Source organism: Grus americana, chromosome 8, assembly GCF_028858705.1.
Source record: "Grus americana isolate bGruAme1 chromosome 8, bGruAme1.mat, whole genome shotgun sequence".
Taxonomy (NCBI): domain Eukaryota; kingdom Metazoa; phylum Chordata; class Aves; order Gruiformes; family Gruidae; genus Grus; species Grus americana.
Window position 1 is genome coordinate 33,418,256 of NC_072859.1, and position 16,340 is coordinate 33,434,595.

At 37.6% G+C, this 16,340-nt stretch overlaps 2 protein-coding genes across 4 annotated transcripts in view; one reads left to right on the forward strand and one right to left on the reverse strand.

Annotated features, from left to right (window-relative positions):
- The window catches only part of ITGB3BP (integrin subunit beta 3 binding protein), a 36,355-nt gene extending 25,992 nt beyond the window's left edge, over positions 1-10,363 (reverse strand). Inside the window, exons 1-3 of the mRNA XM_054833379.1 lie at positions 10,278-10,363; positions 6,239-6,281; positions 814-952 (exon numbers count right to left, since the gene is read on the reverse strand). Of these exons, the coding sequence (XP_054689354.1) occupies positions 814-952; positions 6,239-6,281; positions 10,278-10,282 (187 nt within the window). The 5' untranslated portion in view covers positions 10,283-10,363. The remainder of the gene's footprint in view (positions 1-813; positions 953-6,238; positions 6,282-10,277) is intronic.
- EFCAB7 (EF-hand calcium binding domain 7) overlaps positions 10,355-16,340 on the forward strand; it is a 28,495-nt gene continuing 22,509 nt past the window's right edge. The window contains exons 1-3 of one of the 3 annotated variants that reach the window (XM_054833372.1): positions 10,355-10,493; positions 10,770-10,883; positions 13,198-13,385. In XM_054833372.1, coding sequence (XP_054689347.1) covers positions 13,199-13,385 — 187 coding nt within the window. In that variant the 5' untranslated portion in view covers positions 10,355-10,493; positions 10,770-10,883; position 13,198. Of the gene's footprint in view, positions 10,533-10,769; positions 12,617-13,197; positions 13,386-16,340 lie in introns of all 3 variants that reach the window. The other 2 variants (XM_054833374.1, XM_054833373.1) reach the window with 2 other exon arrangements.

A 16,340-nucleotide genomic window follows, 5' to 3' on the forward strand; every position in this document is an offset into this window, starting at 1 on the left:
TATTTTTTAAATAATTTGAAGTCTTCAAATCAAGACTTAACCATCTTTCTAGGAGTTGTACTGCAAGGAAATAAAAGCTCTTGGGCTCTATATGGGAAAGATAACAAGAAAGTCTCTTTGTATTTTTTTTTTTTAATATAAAAAGTCACACCAGGTGACCTAATGGTTCCTTAACAATTAAAAAGACCACAACCTATATAGCCATAAAAGCAGGTTAGTCTATTGAAAATATACTTCTTGAGCAGTCACAGTTTGTCTGCATTAAAACCTGTGACTGTGTAACTAAGTGGACATATATCCTAAAGTGAACTGGAAATAATATAATTATAAAATGGCATATTTTCTGAGAGCAAATGACATTCAGTGTTACGTTAGATTAATTAAAAATTGCCTTGAAGTGCCTTACTATGAAAAAAAAGAGTAAAAAATTACCTAAAAGAATACAAAGCAGGAGAGTTAAACTAATTCTTAGAAAGAGTTAGACTTAGAAAGAAAGCAAACAAAGGACATTGGTAGCATAAACATGCCTAATCAGTGGAATTAATGGAATTATCGACAAAAAATGCCAGTGCAGGGGTTTTTTTTCTGAGCCAAAGTCAAACATTTTCAATATTGATCAACAGCAAAACTTGTTTCATAAACACCCCCAAGACTTGCACTGAAAAGATTCAAGCTTTAAAAATCAACATCAACTTTTCCAAAAGAGATTAAAATTATTTAAGAGGAAAAGAAATCAAACATACCACATGAGGCATAAATTACTAAAGCCAATAACCAGAAAAATGTTGAAGAAAGACAGAATGTTCAACTAACCATTTGATGGGTGATTTCTGAGATTTTGTGCATTATGACTCAGGGGAGATGAAAATGGACTCATTTGGCATGTTCCTGTTGTCGGTGAGTAAGAGTTTAGATTCTTCTTTTTGGTCTTCAAAGGTGTTGCATCAGATGGCTAAAATGTAGCAAAAGACAAAGAATCTAGGTGAATATCGGCTAAAGATAAAGTAGTACCTATGTCCATCTAAGCCTACAACGGTTGTAAACTTCCCTTCTGCAAACTAATTACATTACGGCCTCTACCTTTCCTATCAGTAGAGTTACATATTGCACCTCAAACCAGACAAAGCCTCTCTGAACATTTACTATCTGGTAATAGATTTTTCTAAGTAATTCCTAACTTTATGTTCTCCTGTTCATAGAAAGCCCATGTTTTATGTTGTGGTGGGTTGACCCTTGCTGGCTGCCAGGTGCTCACCAAGCCTCTCTGTCACTCCCCCTCCTCATTAACATTAGTTTTACTCAAATAAAAGAAACACGAACCAACCAAAACAAAACCAAAACGACCCCCAAAACCCAACAAAACTACTAGCTTCCCAGTTTTGATAAACAAAAAGTATGTGGTTTCCAAACATTTAGGTATTCTGGCATGAACACTTTGTTTTTCTTTTCAAAAGCAGTCAAAAATGAGTTTTATTTTTCCTACAATATTGAGAATGAAACACATGAATTATAAGCAAGTATTTTAAAATTTTATTCCTGTCAAAAGATACTTACTTCTAATGATTTTCTAAACAAATGTTAATTAAAAAAAACCCCACATGAGTCCCTTAAATCCAAAATTTTGTCTCTGGTTTAGGATTTCATTATGTCTAATGATATAAAAGGAGCTAGTTAATGATGTTAAAAGCAATGTGCAGAGAAGTTTTCAGAAGTACTAGTCTGCAAATCTGAAATATTGATGTGGTTGAGCCCCAGCCGGCAGCTGAGCACCACATGGCCACTTGCTCGCTCATCCCCACCCTGGTGGGATGGGGAGGACAATCGGAAGAAAAAAGTAAAACTCGTAGGTTGGGATTAGGATAGTTTACTGAGACAGCAAAGGGAGAGGAAAATAACAACGGTACTAATAAAAAGAATATACAAAGTGGGTGATACACAATGCAATTTGCTCCCTGCCCCTAATCGGATGCCCATCCCGTCCCTGAGTAGCGACCCCTCGCCGGCCAGCTCCCCCTCCTCTATACTGAGCATGAGGCCATACAGTATGGAGTAATCCTTTGGTCAGTTTGGGTCAGCTGTCCTGGCTGTGTCCCCTCCCAGCTTCTTGTGAAAATTAACTCTATCCCAGCTGGAAACCAGGACAAATATTAACTGGGATTATCGGGGAGACAGTTCACTCTGTAGATTGGATGCTGAATTGCAACTCTGAGGAACTGGGATTTCACTGCACTAATACTATACAGAGGAAAAAAACAAACCAAAACCACACTTTGTTTGCACATGAAGGGCTTCAGCTCTAGTTGCAACTTGATTCTAAGAAGTCTAGCAGCTTTAAATAACATCATTGACGACTGTCAAAAGGAGACATACAAAGAAATACACAAACAGACATAGTACTTAAAGGCATCAGCAGCATCTTAATGTCACCTTACACTCTTAGAAACTGCTGATCAAATGGCTACAGGATTTTCCAGGTAACAGAAATATTAAGCAATATGCATGCTACCAGACCTACAGTACTTCACCGTTATGTAACCAGCTGATAAAATAATTAAACAAAAGGCTGGAAGGTACAACATGTGGCAAGCTGGAAAACACAGCTTTCCAATGTCAGCTTTCCCATTCTTGCCTACCTTTCGTTTCAAGGAGATAGTCAGCAGGCATGTAAACTCCTGCTCCCAAACAAGACTAGCCACCTCTAAAGAGGAAAATGCTCGTAGTGCACAACTAATGTCACTGTATTAACATCTGCCATGCAAAGAATAAAGGGACATTTTGGGCAAAACCACTTTTTCCAGTCCCTTTCAAAATTTTCTCAAGGGCTTAAAGAAGAGCTGTCTAAATGCAGTCAAACAGACACTTTTTTCTGCAGTTCAGTGATAGTTTTTTTCCCCCTCCTGGAAACATAGTATCATTGAAGCAAATCCCACAGGCAAAACTTTTTAAATTTGTTACAGTCCTGGGTCTTTGAGTTTGAGGAGCAAATTTATTTATCTCTTTTTGCAACTGTAGCAAGCAAAAGAATGACTCATCGCTTCCCAAACAACTGGCCTTTTCTACCAACTTGAGCCTCATTCTAGATATAAAACTGAATATCTATCATTTGTCTTTATGTCACTCATAACAGTCACTCAATTTCATACAGTATTTCTTCATTGGCAGCTTTATTATACATGATTATTCTGTAATCTCTTTAAGTTCCATTTATTATTCCATTTATTAGTGTTAGAAAAAGTATAATAGGTAAGCATATTACACTGTTTCAGTACTATGAATGAAATACAAGGTGAGGATCTGGGGTTTATATTCATTAAAGAATACACAATACTTCAGCCAAGTTGGGAAAAAAAATAGTAGTAAAAAAGCAGACAACCTGATATTTGCACTTCGGTAACTGACATTTCCACTGCAATTTCAAATTAATAACTCATTCATTCCCTTTTCATACTTAATCATATGTTGTCCTGTTTTGCTGGAATAAGACCCCCATCCTACTCCTTTTTAAACTATAAGTTTAAGGTCTCACAAATACCCCCTGGAAAACTACAGCAATTTTAGATCTCAAAAGGGGTGTACGGGTGGCAAAAGCCATATTTTTAAGCTGAACCAATAATCAGGTTCACCAGGTAACATGCGTAAAAGCCACAAGTCATATCAGGATGTAAGTCAGATCAGATCACAAAGCTATGTATGCAAAGGTCACTTAAAGCCTCTACAATCCAGCAGGAACCCAGGACCTGGGAAAAGGCTACATTTCATTACCGAGTAAATTAATGATAGAAAACATTAATGTTTCAATAAGTAATCTTAAAGTGTTGTGTTTTTAGAAGGAAATTGTTTCGAAAAAGTATACATTTACAGAAGCAATAAATATAAAACTAGGAATATGAGATGTACAATGGACAATTATGTAACCCTCAGAAGTTTTCTTCTCAATTCCAGACAGTTAGCAGTTGATTTAAATGTCCTGAAGCACAATACTCCTATTTTTCACACCTACATAGATATGCATACTCTCGTTGTCTGTATGAATGTGTGTTTTTATTACAGCTTCTACTACGTTCTTGACTTCACCAAAATTTCAGGATGAGTTCTAGAAGTTAACATGTTATATAAAAGATATGTCTCCATTATTGGCTTTCAGTTTTCCACATAGCAATATTATTGAATTCCTCTCGATTAAATAAAAGTATAAAGAATGTCCAATATTCTCTCGAAAAAGAATACAGCATATTCTTATACTCCTTTCCTACTCTTCAGTACTGAACTCCTATTAAAACATCTCCATCTTTTAATCTCCTTCATTTGAAGGCATTTCTTGTGACACTTGTACCACAGCCTATGTTCACACTCATTTTCTTTCACAGAACGATATAGGTTCAAAGTATAATTTCTGTAATTATACTTTAAAACAGAGTGACAGTACATTCAATTCTAATTCAGGTGAAGATAAAATACTGATGTATGTAATGGCATTACACTTGGAGTGCTGCGCGCTATTCTATTTCTGATATATCTTACTGCACTTTTACACAAAGCTGCAGTTTCGATGTTTTTCTTCTCATACTCTGCCTTGAGTGATTACCCTTAATTTAGAATCTAACAGTGTTAGTATTGGTCATCAGTAATATGACTTACTCCATATTTCAGAAGATTTAATTTGCTTAACATTACAAAATCTAAACTGACTCCTTTCTGATCTGGTTAGTTCAGGCACGCTATGGGTAGTCCAATCAGCAGGTGGAATGAGGTCCTCCTGAATAACGGGAAAGAAATTGTAGAAACAACAACGGATGTGGCAGAGCTCAACCAGATACTTCACGCAAACTGCGTGTGTCTATTACCTTACATTCCTTCCTACCTTCTACAATATTATTTAATTATGGTACACTTGAAGCCTTTGACATGTATCTGTTAGACGCATCATACGAACTAAAAATCATAAAAATCTACATTACTGAGATTCCAGTAAAACTTTTTATCATTCAGGTGGGCTTTTGTAAGTTTTTTGCTGCACAAGAACCTGAATGCAGGTAACCATCAGGTAACTTTCTTTTTATCTTATGGGGAGGGGGCAGGGAAGGAATAGCTTTAAGGCAGAAAAACAATTGTGTGTAATTTCAGCTGGACCACTCATCTACAAAAACGTTACTACAGCCCTAGAAACAGATGCAAAATTACAGTCACAGCTGCATTCAGAGCAGAACAAGTTGGGTAATGGTACACTAAGCTGCTAATTAAATTGCTAATGATTTTTTTTAGTGCCACTGCGGTATTTTGCCACCTTTGTTTAAATGAAAAAAAAAAGTATCTAGAAAATTTTAAAAATTGCAAATTTCTATTATTTCTATTTTGCTAAATATCAGTGAGATCTCCAAATATGTGCCGCATATAAACAAATCTCTTCAAATTACACAGACGTGGAGATTTATTGGGAGCTCATTTGCTGACCAGCTATTTCTCTTCATATACTTTTCCAAAATTTTCCTTCCTTTAAACACTGCCATCCTCACAAGCTCCTCTGTATTGATGTCTGCAGCAACACCCACTGTTGGTAGGAGTAGATAATAAACTGACATATGTCATGACATGCTGGTACTGGGAGTATACTACAGCTACATTTACAAAAAATAATAGCAACAGTACAATTTTATTTTTATTGTGATAACTGTGGTGAAATTTATTGCAGTGTTAGTACTTTATTGTTTAATTATGCCAGATTAGCTGAGGGAGGTAATTATATCCTTGACATGAAAATGCCTTTAATGTTTTCATTTCAATTTTGCAGTTTATAATATGCAGATTACAGCATTATCATAATTCCATATTGTTACATGTACAATTACATGGCAGAACATTTGCTTCCAGGATAATGGAGCTAATTTCTAATACATGATTTCACCAAGGATCTTAACTCATTCAGCTCTTGGGTAAATAGTGATGGCAATAAAAATATGCATATTTCTCCATTACTTTCAAGTGATTCATGCAAATGCACATTACTTAAAGCCAGGCAGTTCTATGACAAATGGAATACAATAAATTTATACTAATATTTTTCAGCAGTAATTTTGCGCCTTGTTAAGATTTTTCTAGACAACATCCAATCTGTAACAATATAAATGCAACTCTAATGAAATACCATGTTGCTACACACATATGTGTGTACATACAAATATATATACAGGCATACATATATATACAGCCCAGATGATTCCATACACCAAAAAATACTTACATTATCTTTTTTAACAGTGTCCAACTTTAATGCTCTCTTAACTCTGCAAGAGAAAAATATGGACAAGTTTATGGTCATCTAGAAACAAAGATTTCTGGTATTAAGGTCTATAATATGTAATTTTACAGATACAGTCCTTCCTCATGTTTCACTTTCTTTTTATACTACACAAGAAAACTAACCTCATCCAAAGCAAATACATTAACTGATTAAAGTACTGTGTAACAAAAATGTTGCTTGTTTAGAAGGATAAAGTGTTTGCATAAGAAAATCCAATTCTCCATTTTATACGAGAGATAAAAATCAAGACACTGAAGTGAAATTGCACTGTATATTTGTCTCTTTCTCAAAGACTATAAACAATGAAAAAATGCAAAAGCATTGTCATTTACATACCTTCTGAGGAAGGGTTGAAATTATTTTGCCATTAGTAGAAATAATGTATTAGGCATTTAAAACACAGGTACAGCCAAGGTGAAAAAAGTAGTTCTTCCCATCATTTTAGCTCTTAACATGATTTAGTGCAACCAGACTATGACTTAACTGGGGAACAGATGCTCTATGCCTTTACAGGTCCCCAAACCATAAGAAACTATTTTCTAGTCTTCTTCACTATACTGATTCAGGAACATGCCAAGCTCTCTCTGCAAAATCTGCTCTGCTGAACTGAATGCCCAGCTGTTAATGGCAACGCTAGAAGAGGAAAGCTGAATATTTATAATACTTTATATCGTACAGCTGTCTTCTAAAGAGCAGTCATCAAAATTTTATTGAATGCAGACTAAATGCTCAAAGGAAAGAAAGGTCAACATAAATTAAGACTATTTTTCCCAGAGACAACTGAAACTTTTTAAGCACATTCCTAAATCTTAACAATAGTTTAAAGCATTATATAAAACAACGAGGAAAAAAATTTAAAATCTTTATAAGAACAGTCCCCAAGAAACATATACATTATATCAAATTAAACAAGATTTAGAAAATACATCATATTTCAATAACTTAGTTCACAGTTTTCATCTTGGAAAAGAATGTTTTGACTTCTAAGGAATTAAGATGACCTAATTCCAAACATATCCTTTTAAAATTTATATTACTATTCCAAAACTGTAAATTAAAGTATTGGAAAAATAGAATGAAAACACATCTTTGAAATATAACTTAGGCAACAGTCTTATATGAATTCTGTTTTACAACTATCTCTATTACAAAAAGGGGAAGAGAAGTATTCTATCTTAAAAAAGCCAAGTAAACAGGTAACATTTAAATTAAAAAAGCCTGTGAACTTCTTGCCAAAGGGCAGTCAAAGCTGTAACAGTTTGATGGAATTCTTTACAATGTATTTCCTTTTTAAATAGAAACCCATATCGCTTAAAGAATGCAGACTCCATTACATCTTCCACCCCAGTGGCAGCAGAGAAACATTATATTTATTAATACATCTACCCTGAAAGGATGCTCTAGGGGGCAATGCATTTGCATGTTATACTAAGGCATGTTATGATGGAAGGTTTTACGATGGACTTCAAAAGAAGCTGGAAGCCAAAGTAAAGCAGAATCTGGACTCAACATAGCTGTAGGATGAAGACAAATGAGAAACTACATGAAAATCCCACTAAGTTATAAACATTTAGAAAATTTCTCAGAGAGAAAGTTGTGGACTGGTCAAGACTATGTTCTTTAAAGTCTGTCAAGTACTGTGCACAGGAATAGAGTTGCACACAGCCCAAATTTCTCTCTGCTGGCTTGCAAAACCCGTGCAAACACCCTGAGCTATGGCGGCAAAGAGGCAACCTCGTTCCAGGTGAGTGCTTCAATGTTGGAAGGAGCTGCATGGATACAATTTTGGCTTCAGGAGGTTAACATTGCCTCGCTTTTCCCAATCCATCCTACCCAGCAGCCTAGTTTGCTTGTGCGCTTTTTAGTCATTGTCTTTCTGATGCCATAATATGAGAAGGTAAATCTCTGGCAACTGTGATTCACTCAAAATAAGGTAAAATTTGTGCTCTTAGTCTACACGCAGTCCCTGGCTAGGACCACTGAAACAAAATTCATCCAGACATCTAACATGAAGACCCAGTTGGCCAAAGTGTCTTCTCACAGATCTTTCAAAAGATGAACATGGAAAAAAAACACAATAGGTGCATCTAGGTGCAAACAAAATTCCTAAAGTATTTTAGAGGAAGAGCACCAGCTTTAGTTTGGTTTATCTTTTTTATATGGCTAGAAAAACCTTGCTATGGCTATGGAGTATCATCAGAATGTGAACAAGAAAAGGAGATAGAAAGATGAGGCAATGCGATGGCAGTACACAACAACTTATTTACCTGAGTTTCCTACCCTTGAATTGATTCAAAATTCCCTGACAGGGCTTATTTTATTTTCTTAACTATGCAGAGTATGATGGCACATGTACAACCTGCAATGATTATTTTGCCCATAATATTTATGAGATTAAAGAACTACATATTACTTCTATAGCACATTGTTCATCTATGATTCCAGGTCATATTGTCAGTTCCTTGCTAATACTGGGAGACCTTTACTCATTTGAATAGTGCTTTGATGAAAGCACTTATCTGCCTAACAGAAACTGCTTAGCAGTGAGAGTCTGGGTATGCAATTTAACTTGCAATACAGAAATAGATTTTTTATATTGTTTTTAATTCCACGTACGCATAACTTTCCTTCACAATTCATTCATGAATGAATGCAATGGTAACAATCACGTGCAGATTTAATGCACAAAAAAAGAAGATACAGAACCAGGGACTTGATTATATTATTTAATTAAAAATATCCTAGAGAATATTGCAGTGCATTTTGAGGCCATTTCAGTTAGCGTTCTCTTAAGTTTCTGCTTTCCCTGGGGAAAAAAACCTCACATCTCTATGCTATTTACATGCTGCTTCATCTTCAAAACCTGCCAACAAACCTGTCTCGTTAATTGGAAAAGCATAAAGAATACTTGATCATTTTCTATGTTCAGCTTACATAGTAGTTAAACTCAGTATGCAATCAGTGAGAAACAGACCTATCACCAAAAAAATCAAAGTTTATGTATTGGTATTTCCTTTGAATTACTACTGTGACATGATTACTTCAACTTCCAGTGGTCAAGAGAAAGACTGGCAGGAGTTGGAACCTATGTTAGCTCTAACATAAGTTATCTTTGAAATCACATCAGGAGCTGTAAAATGGGACAATATCCCAAGCCTATATATAGACAGCATAAGTTTAATGGCCTCACCTTACTGCTGTTGAAGTTACATCCTACACATTTTCTTTATTGTTCTTCAGAAGCCCACGATTAGCAGAGATACACAAGAATAGCATCAGATTTACACGACTACTCCTTGATAAATTGCAAAGAATAGGAGAGATATGAACAGCATTTATTCCTATTGGAGATAATATGAGGACATACAGCCTGACAGAAAACAGACATGGAACATGTCATGCCCTTATCACCACAGGCCTGCAATACGTTTCCACAACACCCGGGTGTCAAACTCAGCACAACCCACCCATGACATGGCTCCTGTCACTCTCCCACCCCCTACCACACAGCCTCACAGGCTTTATCCATGGGGGCTACAGAGATAAACAAACTCCCCCTCGGCTGGGGAAGCTGGAAACAGATATATAACATACAGAAACTATTGCCCATACCAGTGGACATCTGCCCGGATAAAGGCTCTGCCCCAAAGGAGCCACCATCTTAAGTATTTCCCGGTCCCATCCAACAACTACAAGACAGAGCTCGAAACAAAACCCGCCCTTCCCCACGCACCGCCGTGCTCCTCCCCTCTCCGGGATAACCCAGGCAGCACATTTCTCCTCAGGGAATAAGCTTGCTGTCGTATAGGAAGCTCGCAGGCCGCCGGGAAGAAGCGCTTCTCCTCACAGCGTCCCACACGGGCCCTCTCTCCAGCGGCCACCTGCCCCGCTCCAACGGCTCCTGGCGCTGCGGCCAGCGGGAAAGAGGTGGAGAGCGGCGCCTAGAGCCGAGTTCGCCCGCCTGTGCCCCGATACCTACGACATTGCGACGCCTGGAGCCGCTCCCGCCGCCTTTGCAGATCTCCCGCCGCCGCCGTGCACCGGCCAAACGCCGCCGGCTGGAAACGGCGCTGAGAGGGCGGGACGCGGCCTCGGCAGGGCGGGCTGGAGGCGGCGGAGCCCGCGCCCCTCAGGCCTGCGGGGCGGGCGCCGGCTCGTCGAGCCCCGGTGCCCCCGCCCTCGGTGCTGTGCAACGGTAGGAGCCGGGCCAGTGGCGGCTTCCCCGCTGGGGAAGGTTTGTGCCAGGCCAGCTTGGGCGGGGGGTGAGTGTGGCCAGCCCGGCCCCTCAGAGCTGCTGCGGACACCGGGCAGGGAGGGAGAGTGGGTTCCCCTCTGACGGGCTGAGGGAAGGGGACTATAATGTCTTTTGTGCGAGGGTGGATGGTAAATTTTGTCCAAGAAAAGCCCTGCGCCCACCGGAGAGGGATGTAATGTAAAAGTTTCCTGTGGTAAAAGAGTTTCCTCCTTCCAGGTGAGCAAGGCCTGAGGGTTTGGGCTCAGAAGAAGCAGCGGTGTGAAGCTTCCTGCCAGCGCGTGTTTGCTGTGGATGGAGGTGAACCTCGGCCTCGGACCTGTGGCTGGAAAGGTCAGTATTGCCAACAAGCGAATGACTTAATTCCTGGTTGGAAGATGGTTTTTATTTGTTAGACTCATAGCAACTCAAATTGAAAATAGTAGTTAGGCGGTGTCATCCTCCTGCTTCAGCCGAGGCCAGATTGCTCCCCTCCGTCTATTTTGTCTAAAGTGTCATTTTGTCCAGTAAAAATGTAACAACCTAAGCCATGGGGCTGCTGGCAGTGCTGTCACTAAGCTATTGCTCACTGGATTTCTGAGCAATGTCTTGGCAGCACTTCTTGGCAGAACTGTGGCCCATGTAAGAAATATCTCGGTAAGGGGAAGTCTAAGGAGTATAAACGAGAGTTCACATTTTATAAACTAGTTACTGGAAAATTAACATTTATTCTTCTTTTCCTCCTTGACTTTAACCCACTTCCATTTTGTGTGTGTAACACTGGTGCTTAATTATAGTGACACCCGTTTGCGGTAACCAGACTGTATCACAGTGTCCCTATGGGGTCCTTCTAATGCCAGTGTAATATTAAAGTGTCAGGCAGGCGGTCTGTGTATTATAAATAGGGTACTTCATCCATGATAAGCGATTATTATCTTTCTTTCCCAAGTGTAAAAGACCTATATAACTCAACAAGGTGCGAGTGATTTAGGCCTCCTGAGTAAAAATCCAATGAGTCCTGAAGGGGACCCTATGATGTCGTTGTCTTGTTGCTGAACTTGAGATATTCAATTTATTATACTGGAATATATTTTCTGAAGTCAACATTGGGTAAAATAATACGAGAGGCTGTTAGACCAACAGTACAACACGATTTAGTGTCCCTCTGTGATGGCCTTCTAAAAACCTTAATCACCCTTGGTAAAAGCAGAAAGCTGCTGTTCAAGTTTACTGGCCATTTGTGAGCAAATGTATTAGTTACTGCTTTGAATCATTTTAATAATTTAGAAAAAAAAGCATTTCATATTTTTTCCTTTACAATTATATGGATAGTGTTCTTGTACTTAAAAGGCCTAAGTTGCACAAAGTTTTATGCACATTCTTAGCTTCAGACTTATTTATTTCTATTAACTATATTTAGATAAGTCTTAAAAGTAGAATTGTGTGCTTAACTTCACATGCTTAAGGATCAAGTGTTACAGTTTTGACCAATTTTGCTATTAGCCATATGTTTTATTGAGTTATAACTGTAAAAACAGAAAACAAAAGCCCGTTCTGGTATGGACTGGCACCAGAAAAAAGCATTTAATCAATTTAATAACTATTATATCGCTTTTTTAGCACCAAATATTATATGGTGTTTATGACATTACACAGAGTCTCTGCTGAAGGTGTGTAAAGCTACCCAGTTTTGCAGTTAAATCAGTTTGGAAAAATGAAAGTCAACTTTTGAGTGAGTGAGGAAATCCTGACAAATATGCAGTTCAATATAAACATGCTCACATGTAGTTTTAACTGGAGGACAAAGGGGGCTTTCACTCTGCTGTTAACAGCAAGAAATGGAGAATCCAACATGGCATGAGTTGGTTGTGATCATGCAGCCACAGAGCTCTCTCCAATGAGATAAGTGCTTCATCCATTCTTGATAATATTTACTCTGTAATTGTTGTTTGGTGAAAAAATCTTTTAAGTAATTCTATGCCTCTCATACCTGTGGCCATGCTTAAATTGGCTCTTTTTCCCCCCTAAAAACGCTTTGCCTATGCTACTGCTGGTGAACTGAGAGTGGCACTGGGAGCAAAACAGTGGTAGGTATGGTGTGTTCATTAATTTACCACTGGGACAAAGCATGCTAGGCATAGACAGTGGTAGTAAAGTCATCAGAGCCAACAAGTGCGCTTCTGTACTAATTCTCCCATTGTTTCTGTCATTAGGAGAATTTATCTAACATGGCAAGAGTAGAAATTCTAGTGGAAGTGTGTAGTAAGGACAAGTCCTAGTGGTTTATATCTAAACATGGATAGCAATGGTATGTATCATAGATAACTTGAAAATTTGTTTTTTGTGATTTCAAATACTATGACTATATAATCATTGTGCTATCAAATGTCTGAAATTAAAATAAAATACAATGAAATGAAACTTTTTACTGCCAATAAAGAATAAATTGTGAATAATAAGTAGAGCTCAAGCTATTTTTGTTTGTGGATCTCATCATGCTTACCTACAAGCATTGATAAGTATTCCTATCCTGGATTTAGACAACAGAAAACATATGATCCAGATGTTAGGATAATTCGTGCTAGTCTGCATTTCAGAGGACAAAGCAGAGGCATTATTAAACAGGCAAGACAGTAACAAATTCTAACTGTAATTGTATTCTTCACAGAATGGCCAGCAGTCCCGAGAATAACGCATCCCTCTCCGTTCACAAAGTCACACGCTCAGAAGGTTCCCAAGCGAAGAAGCCCCAGCATGCAGAAGAAGCAATCTTTTACATGAACTGCCGAGCAGCTTATCTAACTGTTTTAAAAAGCAGTTTAGAAAATATTAAATCAAAAGAACAACTCAGTTTAGGTAATGATTAGATATTTTTCCCCATAACTATTGTGTGTGATGGTTACAGTGGGTAGTTTACAAACAGCAGTCAGCAATTCAGTAGTAAGAATATCCCAATGCATAAACTCAGTAATTGTTTTAAGGAATTTACAGTAGTTTTAGATAGAATTCAGATTTCAAGTGTTGGTGGCTGTATCTTTGAAGACATTTTCATCACTTACCTGTTATAAAATATGTCACATAGTGATATTTCAAAATTTCTAGAAACTACCATTCCTCAAAGTTTTTCATTTTCCTCAAATCCTTAATCTTTGTTGCTAGGTGTTGGATGACTTGTGGAAGTGGGAATAGTATACAGAGCTTTTCATCTGTAAATCACCGGTATGAATGGGAAAAGTCAATATTAGCTGACAGCTTACAGGGGACCTAAGTGAGTTGTTTAACACCACAAAAGTTGATGGTAGCATTGTTCTTACTTGAAGTGGGCCTGGGTACTGCTTTTTGATTATGACATTTCTGCAATAAACTTTTTTCTATCCCTGACAAATGATTAAGTTCAGTTTATAGTGGACAATTGCCCTGGCACAGAAAATTGCCATGATAACTGGCATTAATTGGCACAGAGGTTTGCACATTCATAGGAGAGGTTGTTACTGGAGGCATAGATATAGTAATTTACTCCTAAAGATAGTCTCACAGGTAAGTTCTAAGCTACTTTGAGTAATATGTGAAAATATTGCCTTTCCTCTACCAGCTTTCTGTGATCAAATGGACTGTTTTGGACACTGGTGTTTCATAAGAGTTCTTACTCTTATTTAAACTCCTACTGAATTCCAATGTTTTCATAGACTAAAATCAAAAGTTTTCATTTTTTCATCCATATTACATTTGTATATAAGTGATATTGCTGTCAGCAGTACAACAGGAAAAAATATCTCTGAATGCTTCAGCTATACTAAAGATGTTGGTAGATATTGAAAGCTGTGGAGTTTAACAACATTTGATTTGAAAACCTATGGAATTTCAAAGTTTCTTGCCTGGAATTATTAGGAAAGTTACAAAAGTTTACCTGAAAAATCGTAGTTAGGGCTGTGTATAGATTATTGATTTCTTTATGATATATCTTAGTGACTGAGTAAGATAAGGGAGGAGTAAGATAGTAATAACCTGAGTAATAACCTGTTTCAGTTGTAAAATAGGTTTCGCTATCCCAGATAAAATTTTTAAAGCAAATATAATACCAGCTTTGCTATCTGTTGGAGTGGTAGGATTGTGTACTATGTCTTACCATGATTTGAGGGGGTTTTGGTGGTTTTTTTGTTTTTTTTTTTCTTTCTTAGAGCATTTTTGTCCTTTTGTGAAAAAGTTTATTTGTGGTTGTATGTAATAGCTTGGGATTGTGTTAGGAAACTCATGAAAGTGTCTTTCAGTCCTATTTTAAACCTGGAGTTCGATGATGTGAAAATCTTAGCTTACTCTATTGGAAAAAGTGTTTCCAGCTCACATGGTTGACAAAGCACAAGAACATAAACCTTCAGTTAGATAAAGAGAACCCAAATGTATTTTTAAAAAAATGCTTTTTATTTTATGAGGTTTGGGGTACAGCTCAGACTGCACTTGGGATTGGTGGTAGTACAGGTGGCTTTCTCAAGTCCTCCTCATAGATTATGATGCCAGTAAAAGGTATGTGTATTATGGCATTGCAGTTGTTGGTAATAAAAAACCCAAACAACAGCTAAAGGCAAAACCATGCTATGCTAGCAAATAATTTAGCTATAATTCTAGTGACCTTATTTTTTTCTGCATATGTGAGGAAATAAATTTATCACTAATGGCTGCATTGCCTGTGCCTAAAATACATGAGATCTCCATGTGGAATCCACCACTATAAAAGCTGAGTGTACTTCTCTGTTACACTGATTGCTTGTAGCTTCTTTCTCTATGAAAGGGAAATTCTACATGAAATTCTACCCGTTAGCAAGCACATTCTTTCAGCATGTGACTTAGTGTTATCCAGGCTTTCTCAGCTGTAATAAAAGTGCCGTTATAACATCCTGATGGTAGTTATACCAGGATAACTACCTGGTTATTATGGGATAATCTGGATTTTAAGATAGGAGTGGTGTGAACAAATGTCATGTCTTTTATATATGCTTTGGCTTTCATCTCTGTCCATATGCCACTTTGCTACATAGCAAGTGTTTGGGCATTTTGGTTTCAAGGTCAACTCAGAAAGGGCAATTAGTGGCTCAGGGTCCTAGTCTTTTCAGAGATATGTAAGAACTTATTTTAAAATTTGTAAGCATTGAGAGTTATTATAGACTTATGTTGTATCTTAAGTAAATTCTAGCACTTACCAAAGGAGCAGCGCCAGTGTTTAAGCATCTTTTGCTACATGATGTTTGGCTAATATTCTAAACTGTGAAATATTCACTTAGAGATTGGCCCTGGAAAATTTTATTCGTAGGAGTTTTACTTATTCATGGGTAGTAAATTCATTTCCTATGGTGTAATATTACTTAAGGTATTTAGCAGAATCAGTGTGTAAAGAAGTATAAATAAAAGGCGCAGTGTAATTGAACTTTCAAAAATAGAAACTTGGGACGCGTGTAGGGTAGGGCAAGTGCTGATCTCTCAGGATATATAAAAATACAGAATTGTCGTATATTTGAAGGATACTTTGTTAAATGTAAGTGAATACTGTGCTATATTGACATTCCAGGGAACTTGGCTATCCATGTAAACAAACACACAGAGTAACTGCCCTTCCTTGGCTGACCTTGACATTGAAATCCTTAAACAATTGCTATGTGCTCAAGCGTTGCATGGATAAAGATGTAAGCTTTGCTGTATTCTCCTGACTCTGCTTGTGGAGGTGACAGGGCAGAAATCTTTATTTAGTCCTTGGCATTCAATCTGAGATTAGCAGCAAAGGTGTCTGGTTTTGTTTGTTTGTTTTTATGGTGACACAGT